Raw genomic sequence first — 14015 nt, 5'->3', positions numbered from 1 at the left:
AGCAGATGTTGGGTGGTGCCTATTTCTCCCCGAAGACCGGAAGATGCGGGCCCCAGGACAGGGGCACGCAGATAGCCGGTCTGAAACGCTCCTTGTTTCGCTGCCAGTCTCAGCACCTCGGCCCATGACTTCCTAAAACTCACTTGCTCGCATCGCTGAAGTATCACGCTAGTAGGTTTGTAGGATTCCAGCGCTTAGACGCCGCAGGAGTCCGCATCAAGCGCCATGTAAACCACGATGAACTAAATACATGTATTGCTCCTTCCTGGGCGCACAATGAAGCTTACCTTGCCCTTCCATTCCACTAGTGCTTTGCCAGGAGCCAAGCATTGAAAACGGCAGCGTTCTGCCCATAACCGGCAGGCGAGGAAAGCTGCCAGGGGAGGTGTTATACGACGCCTCGAGCCTGGCTGAAGTGCGGTGCAACTCTGGGTACACCCTCAACGGTTCAGAGAGAATCCAGTGCCAGGCGACTTCAGCATGGTCTCCTTTACCCACCTGTCATCCTGGTAGGTTTTTACAATTTTAATGTAAAATGTATTTAGCTATAATCCCCGTTCATCGTACATATCATATGCCAAAATATGTCAGACGTCATTTTATAAACACATAACCAAGACTATCGGTTACTATCTGCCCCGCCAATGCCATATAACAAAATGACATCCTCTGTTCTCTCTCTCTCTCTCTTTTTTTCTGTCTTTTTCTCTCCGTCTCTCTCATTCTTTCTATCGTTCTATCATGCTCTCTATCTCTCTTTCTCTCTCACTCTCATTGTTTCACTCTCTAATTTTCGTTCTCTCGCTCTCTCTCTCTCCCTCTCTCTCCCTTGCTCTCTTTCTCTCTCCCCCCTCTTTCTCTCTCTGTCTTTCTCTCCCCTCTTTCTCATTCTCTCGCCCTCTCTTATTCTTTCTATCGTTCGCTCATGCTCTCTATCTCTCGTTATATCTCTCTCTTTCTCTCATTGTTTCACTCTCATTTTCTTTCTTCCTCTCTCTCTCTCTCTCTCATATTCTCCCCCCTCTATCTCATTCCCTCTTCCCTCTGTCTCCCTTGCTCTCGCTCATTCTTTCGCTCTCTCATTCTCTCATGCCCGCTATCTCTCTTTCTCTCGCTCTCATTATTTCTCTTTATCCCTCCTTCTCTCCCACTCTCATGCTTTCTTTCTCTCCCACTCTCCCTTTCATTCTTTCTTTCTCACTCTCTCATATTCTCTCTCATTCTTGATTTCTCTCATTCTTTGTTCCTCTCTTTCTAGCTCTCATTCTTTCTCTCCCATTCTCTCTCTCGCACTCTCTCTCACTTTCTCTCGCATTGTTTCTCAATCTCTTCTTTTCACTCTTTCTCACTCTCTCTTCATTCTCTCTCTCTTTCTCTTCACATTGTTTCTCTCTATCATTCTCTCTCTCATTCTTTGTTTCTCTCTCATTCTCTATCCTTTCATTCTTCCTCCCTCTCATTCTCTCTCTTTCGCTCTTTCTTACCCCCTCTCTCTCTCTCTCTCTCTCTCTCTCTCTCTCTCTCTCTCTCACTCACACTCTCTCATTCTTTCCCTCTCTTACTCTTTCTCTCTCCCTCTTTCATTCTTTGTTTCTCTTTCATTCTCTCCCTCTCTCTCACTCATTCTCTTTCTCTCTCATTTTTCTTACTCTTTCTCTTTTATTCTCTAATTATTTCTCTCACTCTTTCTCTTCCTCCCCCTTTCATCCCCTCATTATTTCCCTCTCTTATTCTTTCTCTTTCTCTCTCTCTCTCTGATATGCTCTATCCCGCTCTCTCTCTCTCTTTTCTTTCTCATGATTTCTCTCACATTCTCTCTCTCTCTCTCTCCCCCTCATTCTCTTTTTCTTTCTCTCTCTCCCTTTCTCTCTCCCTCTCATTCTTGATCTCTCATTCTTTGTTTCTCTCCCTCTCTCTTTCTCATTCTCTTTTCATTCTTTCTCTCTCTCATTCCCTCTCTTTCACCCCCTCTCTTTCCCTCCGTCCCTCTCCCTCTCTCACACACTCCCTCTCTCCCCCTCTCATATTCTTTGCATCTCTTACTCTTTCTCTCTTCCTCTGTCATTCTTTGTTTCTCTCTTCCATTCCTCTCTCTTTCTTTCATTCTCTCATTCTTTCTTTCTCTTCCTCTTTATCCCCCTCTCTCTCTAATTCTTTCTCTCCCCCCTTTCTCCCTCTCATTCTCTCTCATTCTTTCTCCCTCATGCTTTCTCTCCCTCTTTCTGTCTCTGATTCTTCCATTCTCTCTCTCCCTCGCTCCATCTCTTATTCTTTCTCTCTGATATGCTCTCTCTCCCGCTCTCTCTTTTCTCTCTCTCATTATTTCTCTCTCTCTCTCTCTTCTTTCTTTCTTTCTTTCTTTCTTTCTTTCTTTCTTTCTTTCTTTCTTTCTTTCTTTCTTTCTTTCTTTCTTTCTCTGTCTCTATATCTCTCCCTCCCTCATGCTTTCGTGTACTCTCTCTGTCTCTCATTCTTCCTCTCCCATTCTTTCTCTCTCTCTCTCTCTCTCTCTCTCTCTCTCTCTCTCTCTCTCTCTCTCTCTCTCATTCTCTCTCTCCCTCTCTCTCTCTCTCTCTCTCTTTCTCTCTCTCTCTCCCTCTCATTCTTTCTTTCTGTGTCTCACTATCTCTCACACCCTCATTATTTCCTGCTCTCTCCCTCTTTCTCTCCCATTCTTTCTCTCTCCGTCTCTCCATCTCTTTCTCGCTCTCCGATATGCTCTCTCTCCCGCTCTCTCTCTCTTTTCTCTCTGTCATTCTTTCTCTCTCATTCTTTCTTTCTCTCTCTCTCTCTCTCTCTCTCTCTCTCCCTCGATCACTCTCTCATTCTCTCTCTGATATGCTCTCAATCCCGCTCTCTCTCTCTTTTCTCTCTCTCATTCTTTTTTTTAGACTTTATTTATTGTGCATTAGCCAAACCTATTTTGACTTTTTTCACATCCATCAACATATATACAACCTCATGAAATTTTATAATACTGTACATCATTAAGTTACATAATACCAAAAAGAGAAGAAAAGAAAAAAACGAAACATTCTTTCATTCTTTCTCGCTCTCGCTCTGTCTCCCGTTCTTTCTCTCTCTGTATGATGTTGGTTACGAATTATAAGGATTCAGATTTGATGTGTGATGTTCTAAGTTTGGTTAGAGCACCTTTTATAAGAATTTTTTTATGTCTGTCTTGATTATTTGTGACCACAAAAGTGGTGGATGGAAGGTTTCGAATGAATCTAAACCACTGGCAATTGCTCTGGGCAACCTTCCACACCACCGTTTTTTAGCCCGTCTGCGCCATTGCAAAAGGGGACCAGCCATGTGCAAATCAGTCAGCAGCTGCCGCCACCGAAGGTAGCAGCCCAGCCCGAACTGCTAGGCCAGGTCTTGATATTTGTGGTGTGTTTTTATTAGATGACTTGCTTTGTTTAATTGAATTTGTTAACTGATGTTTTATACTTAAGAGGGTGTTGGGGGGCGGGGGGACGCCTGGGCTGTGCAGGATATGTGCCGGGAGGGATATCTGTGCACGTGCATGCTCAGTCATTAGGTGTTGGCATATATAGACTGCTCTTAATCATTGCTATTCACCATCTACTTACTTGGTAGTAGCTAGCTCGGATCCTTTCTACATATGCTTACATTAATGGAAGACAGGGAGGAGATGAAAGAGGGCACACCAGAAAAAGCATTCTACATTCTGTGGCCATCCTCTCCACCTCACACGTCCTTCCATGCAATAGCGAGTCTGGGGAACTGATTGACCTCCCTCCTTTCTTTTTATTAAAGGGTCCACAACATCAGGTTTTTGGCTGGATGAGCGCCTAGAAGTACCGGGGGGTAATAGGGGTGTCCATAAGAAAGAGGTCTGCAGGATAGGGCTGCTTAGAGTGACTGTGTCTACATGCTTCCTGCCACGCAGAGTAATCCACTAGTTTAAGATCAAAGCCTTGAAGCTAATCTTACGAATCTCTTATTCTAATAACAGCAGGTTCCAACAATGGCCAAGCATTGGCTCTATAAAGCGCTTTGCCTCCAGCCGAATCCCATGCTTAGCACAAGAGCTCTCAAAGCAAAGCTTGATTAGGAAAAGGGTTCCTAAACCCATTCCTTCAAAGTTCATCCCAGTTTTGTAAATTAGGCCAGGAGGTTAGCTCAGGGGCAACGCGTGTGTCTTGGAAGCAAGACAACACAGAGCAACATAGGTTTCAATCCCAGTCTGTTGCTTACAAGCTGGTTTCCGGTATTAAACGCATAATAAAAGATTAATTAAATCAGAGACATATCAAAATCTTTTCTGGGCAGACCCCTCCTGGGGTTCCTCCCTGTTCCACCTTATGCAGAGAACAGCGCACATGTGCTATGCCAACCCATGGCCTCTGGTTCCTTTAATGTATCACCCTTCTCAGACCTGTCCATGCCCATGACCTTGCCCTCTCTTAGGCTTCTCTCAGGTCTCTCCACAACCCTTCCTTCCCTCAAGCTTTCTTCAGGTCTCTCTGCGACCATTGCTTCACTCAATGTCTCTCAGGTCTCTCCACTACCATGTCTTCTCTCAAGTTTTTCTCAAGTCTCTAAGCAACCATTGCTTCACTCAAACCTCTCTCATGCCTCTCCACTACCATGGCTTCTCTCAGGTTTCTCTGCGACCATTCTTCACTCAATGTCTCTCAGGTCTCTCCACAATCCTTCCTTCTCTCCAGCTTTCTCAGCTCTCGTCACGACCATTTCTTCACTCAAACTTCTCTAATGCCTCTCCACTACCATGGCTTCTCTCAGGTCTCTCCGTGACTATTGCTTCACTCAATGTCTGTCAGATCTGTCCACAACCCTTCCTTCTCTCAAGCTTTCTTCAGCTCTCTTCATGACCATTGCTTCACTCAAACCTCTCTTATGCCTCTCCACTACCATGGCTTTTCTCAGGTTTCTCTCTGGTCTCTCCACTACCAGGGCTTCTCTCAGGTTTCTCTCAGGTCTCTCTGCGACCATTGATTCACTCAATGTTTCTCAGGTTGCTCCACTACCGTGGCTTCTCTCAAGCTTTCTTCCAGTCTCTCCATGACCATTGCTTCATTCAAACTTCTCTCAAGTCTCCCCACTACCATAGCTTCTCTCAGGTTTCTTTCAGGCCTCTCCACTAACATGGCTTCTCTCAGGTTTCTCTCAGGTCTCTCGGCGACCATTGCTTCACTCAATGTCTCTCAGGTCTCTCCACTACCGTGGCTTCTCACAAGCTTTCATCAGGTCTCGCTGCGACCATTGCTTCACTGAAACTTTTCTCAGGTCTCTCCACTATCATGGCTTCGCTCAGGTTTCTCTCAGGTCTCTCTGTGACCATTGTTTCACTCAATGTCTTTCATATCTCTCCACTACTGTGGCTTCTCTCAAGCTTTCTTCCGGTCTCTCCGCTACCATTACTTCACTCAATATTTCACAGGTCTCTCCACTAGCGTGACTTCTCTCAGGTTTCTTTCAGGCCTCTCCACTAACATGGCTTCTCTCAGGTTTCTCTCAGGTCTCCCTGCAACCATTGCTTCACCCAAACTTCTCTCAGGTCTCTCCACTACCATGGCTTCTCTCAAGTTTCTCTCGGGTCTCTCCATGAACATTGCTTCACTCAAACTTCTCTCAGGACTCTCCACTACCATGGCTTCTCTCAGGTCTCTCCACTTTCGGTCTCTCTGCGCCCATTGCTTCACTCAGTATCTCTCAGGTCTCTCCACTACCATGGCTTCTCAGAGGTCTCTCTGCGACATGGGATCTATTCACTAATAGTGTTGAATTTCTACCAAGGCATTAATACTATGGGTCAATCCAAGGGTACCTATTCTTTTTCAGGCACTGGACTTCCAACATGAAAATAAGACTAAATCACTGAGACGCTTCTTTGCAAAACGTTTTCCCTTTTTCCCAAAACTAGGATAGAGTTTGACCACTGATTCTTTGCAAGTCCAGCTTCTCTCATCAATTTGTAATCAAAAGAATTCCCTTTGATTCTCATAAATTAGCGCGTGAGTGAAAGCGAGGGGCAAGCACAGTTTATTTATTGTTTGCTTGTTAGGTGCTTATACAGCAATTAAAATCCAATTTCTAGGCGCCCATCCCTGTAAGTAGAGGGGAATGCTAGGGTTATGCTCTTACCCCTCTCCTGTTCAAGCTCTACACCATGTTTCTTCACATACCACCGGAGAACACCAGTCTGGGTGTTTCCTGACTGGCTCCCCTCGGGTTGCCGGGACCACACCAGTGCTCCAGGGATTTATTGATGTTTACTCATAATTCATGAAATCCAACAATCTTGTAGTGAATTTGAGGCAATTGTCAAAGTTAGTGGTTCAGGTCACCCTGCACCTTCCAGGACTATTTTGAAGGAACCCTCTCCGTCTTGACCTTTTATTTCAAGGGCCTCGATATACGCTTTTCTCGGCCTTTGATGGGGAAGACCCACATTAGTAGCGAGCTTCTGATCCACCTGTGGAAAAATATGACCCATCTGGTTATCCTCCTTTGAATCCAAGAATGACTGACCCCATGTTTCTGGTGACTAAAAACCTAGGGTGGCGGCCCTTCAATCCCGGGAACCCTCCTGCACGCGGTGCCCCTGTGACGAATCTGGAAACTTCGTCTCTTCATTCCAACATGTCCTCTGGTCTGAGTCCATCTTCTGGCTTGCCACGCCCCTTAACCTGGGCGCTCACCCTAGTGCTCCAGTAACTGTCAAAAGCCTAGGGGGTGCTTTTATGACACAGAATATTCCTTTGGCAGCAGTCAAAAGAGCCAGCCATATGTGTACAAACGGAAGCATGGCCTCCGCTTTTTTGAATTTCCAACACAAGATGGAGGCCGTCTGGACAATCAACTGGCGCAGACTATTTCTGCTGCAATAGTCTTTCTGTGGAAACACCCCGTTGCTTAATAAAGTTTCAAGTGCGTTGAGGCCATAGTAATGTCATAAAGGCGCTATATAAATGACTACTACTACTAAAATGACTACAACTGCTCCAGAATACATAAGCCAGAATGATCCTAAAAACAATGAACACGTGTTGTCAGGCCTTTGAAGCACCCACCGGACACACCCACGCCCCTATCACACTCCCTGAAGTAGCCAGAGTTGGACTGGGGCATACAATTGTCTCGGGCACTATCGGAAAAAGTTGGCCAAGGTTGCAAATGGCAATGAATTCCTTTTGTGACAGACCGTTTGAGTAATACCCAAGGGGGAGGTTTTTAATAAAATGTGATGAAAACTGCATTTTAAAGAATATGTATACAGTAGCACTGGTCAAACCTACTAGCCGCATCGTGAAGTAACTTCTTGAACTGGTTCATGTGGGCCAAAAAAGTGGACCACTTTGACTAAACAAACTAGCATTTTGTGTTTTTGGTTCGGGTGTTGCCCTATTGCCCTATAGGCCAGTCCAAACCTGGAAGTAGCCCATAGTCAGAAGCACCCAGCCAAGCACCTGCTGTACCCCTCCAAAGCACCTCACTGAGGCACCCCTCCATGAAACACCTGCCAGAAGCATGCACAACCCCAACAAAGCACCAGCCAGAGTCATGTGCAACCTGCACCTGAAGGATCTGTGGGTAGCAACCACCCCCTAAAGTATCGAACAGACGCACTGTGCCCTGTGAAGCACATGGCGGAACTGCCAACACACCCACCCATCTAAGCATTCACCAGGAGAAACCACATTCTGCACCCAAAAGTAGCTGGCAGAGACACCCACAAATTCCATACATCATTTCCCACCCCCTAAAACACCTAGACGAGGCATCCGTGTCCCCATAAACACCCACCTGAGGGACCCGAAACCTCCACCCCTTAAAGAACACAGCATAGGCACCCACACGCACCCCACCCAAAGCTCCCAGCCAAAGCACCTGTGCATCCTCTTCGAGGTACTCAGACCCAAAAGAAAAATCGCATGCCAAGCATTAATTTAGGGTACCCATGTCCATATTTCAATGCATCCAAAGCACAGGAAATACCTGTGCCTACGGGTGGAATGCAACAATGATCAGTGTTCCCTGATTTCTTACTCGGGTGCTGTGTGCCGGGGCTGCACATCGACATAGGGACATTACACAGGTGCACAATCCTCCGTATGTGTGTGTTTCCCTATATACATTTTCGATATAAAGACTGGATACTGTGTTACTGTTGGAGCAGTCTGGAGGACTGCTCTGATAAAGGGCAAGACCGCGAAGGAAACCCTGAGAGACACCAATAGTTCGGAACTACTACTAGATGCTCCAGGCCTCACTCTGAATGTACATTACAAGTCAAACAGAAAACCCCTAGGACCAGGCCGACCATGGTCTTTCCTTCCCAGGTGAGGGTGCATGCCCTCTCTACTTCTACATGCTCGGGCAATATGTCCTGTCCTCCCACAATTCCAGCACTGTTGCAGCTCCGTTAACCCCACACCCCCCATTGAGGGTTTTGAAATCCGCCTCCTCATCCTCGAAATCCATTCCCTTTACCACGTGGCCAAAAATGTTACCCGCACTGATCTACGGGGTACCCCACAATGATTGGCTGTGCAGGCGGTAACTCTTGCCTAACCACTCCTCTGACGCTCCTCAGTACTGCTCCTTCTATAGCACATTTCGACAACTTCTTCTGAACTAACTTTGGTGGCAGGATCTGGCGGAGAGAGTGCACAGAAGTAGGCGTTGGTAAAGAAGGTAGTAGTAGATTTAGTAACATCAACAGGGGGGGGCGTGAAGGAGGCGGTGTTGGGAAGGAAGCTGTGGAAGTCAGAGGCAGTAATGATTGAATGAAACGGAAGCAGTGGTGGTTGTGAGATCCACGGTCCTGATCGAGTGGCTAGTGCAGGTAAGGGAAAGAGCAGAAAGAGAGGCACACATCTGGGCTCGAGTATGCTACAGAATCAGTTTCTCCCGAGGAAGGGAGGAGTACAGAGGGGGTTGCAAGCAAGAGGAGATGATCCAGATGGGTAGGATGAATTGGGAAAGACCAGGGCCTACGTCAGTAAGAAAAGGAAGCTTCCTGTAAACCCTTGGCAGGACTAGAAGATGGGAGGAGGAACGAGTGGGGAGCAGAAAGGTTATTGACAGATTTTAGCGGCAATGGGAAAAGCGTAAAGCTCACACTCGGCACAACTGCAGGTCTCCCTCTGTCGGTTAACGATCTGCAACCCTTGTGTGCAGAACACCACAAACAGGAATTCGTGCAGGAGTACAGGACCCAGGAAAGCCAGCAAATAGATTAGACCCAAGAAGAGGCTTCGGGACCCTATCGGCCTGTAACATCAGACAGGGGGAATAGGAAAACACTTCTACGAACTGTAGAGTCTCGGACATTGACCCGATGGCCCAACGCCCTGCATCTGATGGGAGAGATCGTTTCGGAGAAGACCATTATGTGTTGTCGAAGGTAACATTGTGTGCATTATCAGTTGTCCCCTAATTGCATATAGTCCCCTTATTAACAGGAGAATATTAGTTGGTCTTGTTTCTTTCTTCATCACAGGTCTCCTATGTGACAGAACATAGAGCTTGATTTAAAGGGGTCTGTGTCCTGGATAATTGCAGATTTCTCCATGTTTAGTATTTAGTTCATTGCTTAGGTCTGTTCCTGGTAAACATGTTGAGTGTGAGGGGCGAGGGCGTGTCATAGCGGGAAGGGAATTGCAAGTGATTGCGCTAGTTGAGCCCTTTACTTTTGTGACTTGGGGTAGAGTTGGATCCAGGCTTGACACAGGGTGGTTTTGAAGACTCACTATCCCCTCCGCCGCCTCCCCTTGAAGTGCTTTTCCCCAGGTCTACCATGGTGAATTGGCGGGCCTTAGAGATATACTTGGCGGGCCTTAGAAATATACTTGGCGGGCCTTAGAGATATACTTGGCGGGCCTTAGCGATATACTTGGCAGGCCTTAGAGATATACTTGGCGAGCCTTAGAGATATACTTGGCGGGCCTTAGAGATACACTTGGCGAGCCTTAGAGATATACTTGGCGGGCCTTAGCGATATACTTGGCAGGCCTTAGAGATATACTTGGCGAGCCTTAGCGATATACTTGGCAGGCCTTAGAGATATACTTGGCGAGCCTTAGAGATATACTTGGCGGGCCTTAGAGATATACTTGGCAGGCCTTAGAGATATACTTGGCGAGCCTTAGAGGTACACTTGGCGGGCCTTAGAGATATACTTGGCGGGCCTTAGAGATATACTTGGCGGGTCTTAGAGATATACTTGGCGGGCCTTAGAGGTACACTTGGCGGGCCTTAGAGATATACTTGGCGGGCCTTAGAGATATACTTGGCGGGCCTTAGAGATACACTTGGCGAGCCTTAGAGTTACGCTTGGCGAGTCTTAGAGATATACTTGGCGGGCCTTAGAGATATACTTGGCGGGCCTTAGAGATATACTTGGCGGGCCTTAGAGGTATGCTTGGCAAGCCTTAGAGATATACTTGGCGGGCCTTAGAGATATACTTGGCGGGCCTTAGAGATACACTTGGCGAGCCTTAGAGATACGCTTGGCGAGTCTTAGAGGTATACTTGGCGGGCCTTAGAGATATACTTGGCCGGCCTTAGAGATATACTTGGCGGGCCTTAGCGATATACTTGGCAGGCCTTAGAGATATACTTGGCGAGCCTTAGAGATATACTTGGCGGGCCTTAGAGATATACTTGGCGAGCCTTAGAGGTATACTTGGCGAGCCTTAGAGATATACTTGGCGGGCCTTAGAGATATACTTGGCGGGCCTTAGAGATATACAAACTGTTTCCAGCTTTCACCCTCTAGTTCTCTACTCACATTGTCCCCTCGGCCATCCTATCTCAGTTTGCTGTTGATCAGTCACAGCACTGAAATTGACATGAAGGAAGTAACAGCTCATAGCATTAGGATAGCTGGGTGGGTTGAGCACCTGCTGCAAAGGGCATGGCTTAAGATCCCTAGAGGTGTGCCCGATTTACCCTTTCAGCCTTCTGAGCTCATTCCCCCTTGCAATGGGTAATAATAAGGTCCATTACTAGTATATACTTTGGGTGGTCATTATATAAAAGCCAGATGTTAATGCTGTATCATAGAGAACAAAGGTTTTTACATTTTCTTTATAGCTGGGATATTGCAGCTTATATCGATACACAACATTGAAGTATTACAATTATTTTTATTAAGGTGGTCCACAAGCTTATTGTCGGGGGGAAATTCTGCCGGGGTCGGCCGGGCTGTCCGCAGACCTCCGGGCAGGGAGGCCCCAACTCCTCCCGTATATCCCAAAAGGGATAGAGTATGAGACAGACGCAAGAAGCAAGGTGACTCTGCTGTTTATTAGACAAACGGCAGGGATGGGTCAAGGAGCGTACGCGTCCGTCCTGACACACACACAATCGTGGGGCTCGCAGGCCCTTTTTACCTTAGTATGACGCGTCACTTGGAAAGTTTAGCAAAAAACCTATCTCCACTCTGGATTGGTTACTCGAGTGGTAGGGTTAGTATAGCGCACATATAGAGAGCGGTGTTAGTGGTTGAGGGTTAGTCAGGTGGTATACCTGGGCTGTCCCTTCAATTTGATACATGAAAATTGTTACATGAAGACCTCTGAGGATTGGTCAATGTTAATGGCGTCAGTGATAAGAGCCCCATGTTCTAATTGGTCCGCTCGCGAGCCTCCCAGTCTGGGACTATCGCTGTTCCCAGCTCGCGGTGCACCTGTAATTTGCAACAATGTTTTAATATGGGTAGGTGTAAACAATGTGAGGATTTATTCATATGTTGGGAGGTCGACTACTCCCACTGCTGCAGATGTCCAATGAGTCTTTTAATTGTATCTGCCTGTGTCTTGAAACGTGGGATTCAGGCATCTCCTTCCTCCTGGGCTTGGCATCTTGTCAGGTTTGGCTCTGTCACGTGAGGTGGGACCGTGTTTGTGGCAAAATTCAACATAATTAATATTGTTTTTCCTACTGTGTGCCTGGTTTATCTTGCAGGTGCGACCTTGGCGTTGGCTTGCAGCGTGCGAGATTGCAACATCGTGCCCTTGGCGGTGTGCTTTCGCCGGGCTCATTCTGCAGGGTCAGCAACCCAGTTCTTGCTCATTCAATGTTCATGGAAGCTTTTGCTTGCGGCCTACTTGGGCCTGGTGCATAGGTGGAACCGTTTGATGCAGAGCGCTTTAGGTTACGATATCATATTGCTCTATCCTCAGTATCGTGTCTCCGTTATATTCTTCATTATGGTACATGGTTCTTAGAAGAAGCGTGAGCAAGCCTTTTTAGATAAGTTCATAATGCGTCTTGCGTTTCTGCATTTCGAGAGCCTATGTGGAAAATAATAAAGATGCACGTCCGTGAGTATGTCTGTCGCCTACGTCATAGCACTGAGTATATTCTTCGTGTGGATTGGTGTGGGAGTGTCCGGTGTGTATATTTGCACAGGTGTGCTGACCGTTGGCTAGGTCGTCATGGCGTCTCTAACGACGTGTAGGTTTAGTCGAGTTGATCCGTGCCGCAGGTGACGGCATGGACAGGGCGGGCTGCTGGGCAGGTAGATGGGCACATCCGTATGTTCCTGTACCAGGGTATTTGGTCGTCTGGTAGATAGGCAAACTCCTCTCGTGGCGGGTGTCTAGGCCGTGATCCTCTAGGCCAAGCGCGAGAGGGGAAGGGCGAGAGCCTGGTCTTCCATTCTCCCACTTCATTATTTTGGAAATTAGCCCACAGTTCGACAATTTCAGCATTTTATCAATTAATTTTGTCTTGGCAGAAAATGTAATTTCACTCTGTCTCTTTCCTTTTCACCAGTGCGCTGCAACGAACCAACGGTTGAAAATGGACAGATTGTCTGCAGACAGATGAAGACTCCGGGACTGGATTCCGGCTTTCGACTTCACGACAACATCACATTTCACTGCGATGCAGGTTTCACCATGAGAGGCGCAAAAATGGTCCAATGCATAGCGGATTCCACCTGGTCTGCGCTACCAACCTGTGAAGCAGGTGAGCTTCTCTCAATATAAAGGTTTTTAAATGAACTGCAAAAAATGCCCCCAGAGCTTTGAACACACAGTTAGGCTTGGGGCACGCACACACATTTGGCATTACTCTCTGTTTTGCTTTGAGCAGCATGTCCTGGAATTATATACCAGTACTTGCTTATCAGATACTAGCAAAGCAGATAGGTTTGGTTTTTGTGTTGGCACGGGATACGAATTTTCAAGGCACTGCCAAAATAGTACTCCCTGGCCATAAGATGGCAACAGCTGGCAAATCGTGTAAGTAGCGTGACATATTATGGGAGTGTTTGGCAAATGCCTATTCAAGAGCCACACATGTTATTAAGCCACTAACTTTCAGAAGACTGCTTAGAAATAATATTGGCATCTCTTCAAATGCACAGAGCTAGCTCAAAGAGACCCCAGGGGCTTTGGGTGGGGAGGGTCATGTAGCATTTGTGAATGGCCATAGGGAGTAGCACGGCCATGGCTGACCAATGGGTGGTTAAAATGCAAACCGCACCCCATGTTGGGGTCCCTTCTCGTAACCCATCTTCACCCTCCATGGCAATAGTTTCCAGCCTATAGGCAGCGCTTACAGTGCCTTCCAAGTTCCAAAACTAATAAAATCGAACAAAAGAAACTGTTCCATCTGTTGTCCCTGTCTTCATTTTGTAGTGTGGAGAGAAAATACACTGGAGAATTGGCAATAATACTTCGATCAACCCTTTCTGTGTAAAACATGATCACATCTAGTTTTTAGTTTTTCCACTTCTGTCACCATTCACTAAAGTGCCATTGTTGTAAGAGCCTTTGTCACCAGTTACTACAAGACTGAAAGTCACATTTTGGGCTGGGCTGGACTAGGATTCAAAATGTTCCTGAGCATTAAGAAAAAACAGTGGCTTACATTTTAGTATCTATCAGGTCCCAGTGCCGATTTCCTGCAGGAGCAGATGAATAGCCCACATAGTCCCTCAAACCGGTACAGCCAACAGTCCATTGAACAACTATTGGATTGACCAGAGCCCACTCTGGGAAAAGGGG

The 14015-nt window shown here is 46.7% G+C and overlaps 1 protein-coding gene and 1 long non-coding RNA gene across 5 annotated transcripts in view; one reads left to right on the top strand and one right to left on the bottom strand.

Moving 5' to 3' along the window:
* The window catches only part of LOC138520848 (uncharacterized), a 253068-nt gene that overhangs the window by 200163 nt on the left and 38890 nt on the right, over window positions 1-14015 (bottom strand). The gene's annotated exons all lie outside the window — the stretch shown is intronic.
* Window positions 1-14015, top strand: part of LOC138520847 (complement receptor type 2-like) — a 309555-nt gene that overhangs the window by 283452 nt on the left and 12088 nt on the right. For 2 of the 4 annotated variants that reach the window (XM_069633219.1, XM_069633220.1), the window contains 2 exons: window positions 309-509; window positions 12778-12972. In XM_069633219.1, coding sequence (XP_069489320.1) covers window positions 309-509; window positions 12778-12972 — 396 coding nt within the window. The remainder of the gene's footprint in view (window positions 1-308; window positions 510-12777; window positions 12973-14015) is intronic. The other 2 variants (XM_069633222.1, XM_069633221.1) reach the window with 1 other exon arrangement.

The sequence above is a fragment of the Ambystoma mexicanum genome, chromosome 13 (genome assembly GCF_040938575.1).
Source record: "Ambystoma mexicanum isolate Mex_15411 chromosome 13, UKY_AmexF1_1, whole genome shotgun sequence".
Lineage (NCBI taxonomy): Eukaryota > Metazoa > Chordata > Amphibia > Caudata > Ambystomatidae > Ambystoma > Ambystoma mexicanum.
The sequence above is the reverse complement of the archived record's forward strand: the minus strand, read 5'-3'. Positions and strand labels throughout refer to the sequence as shown.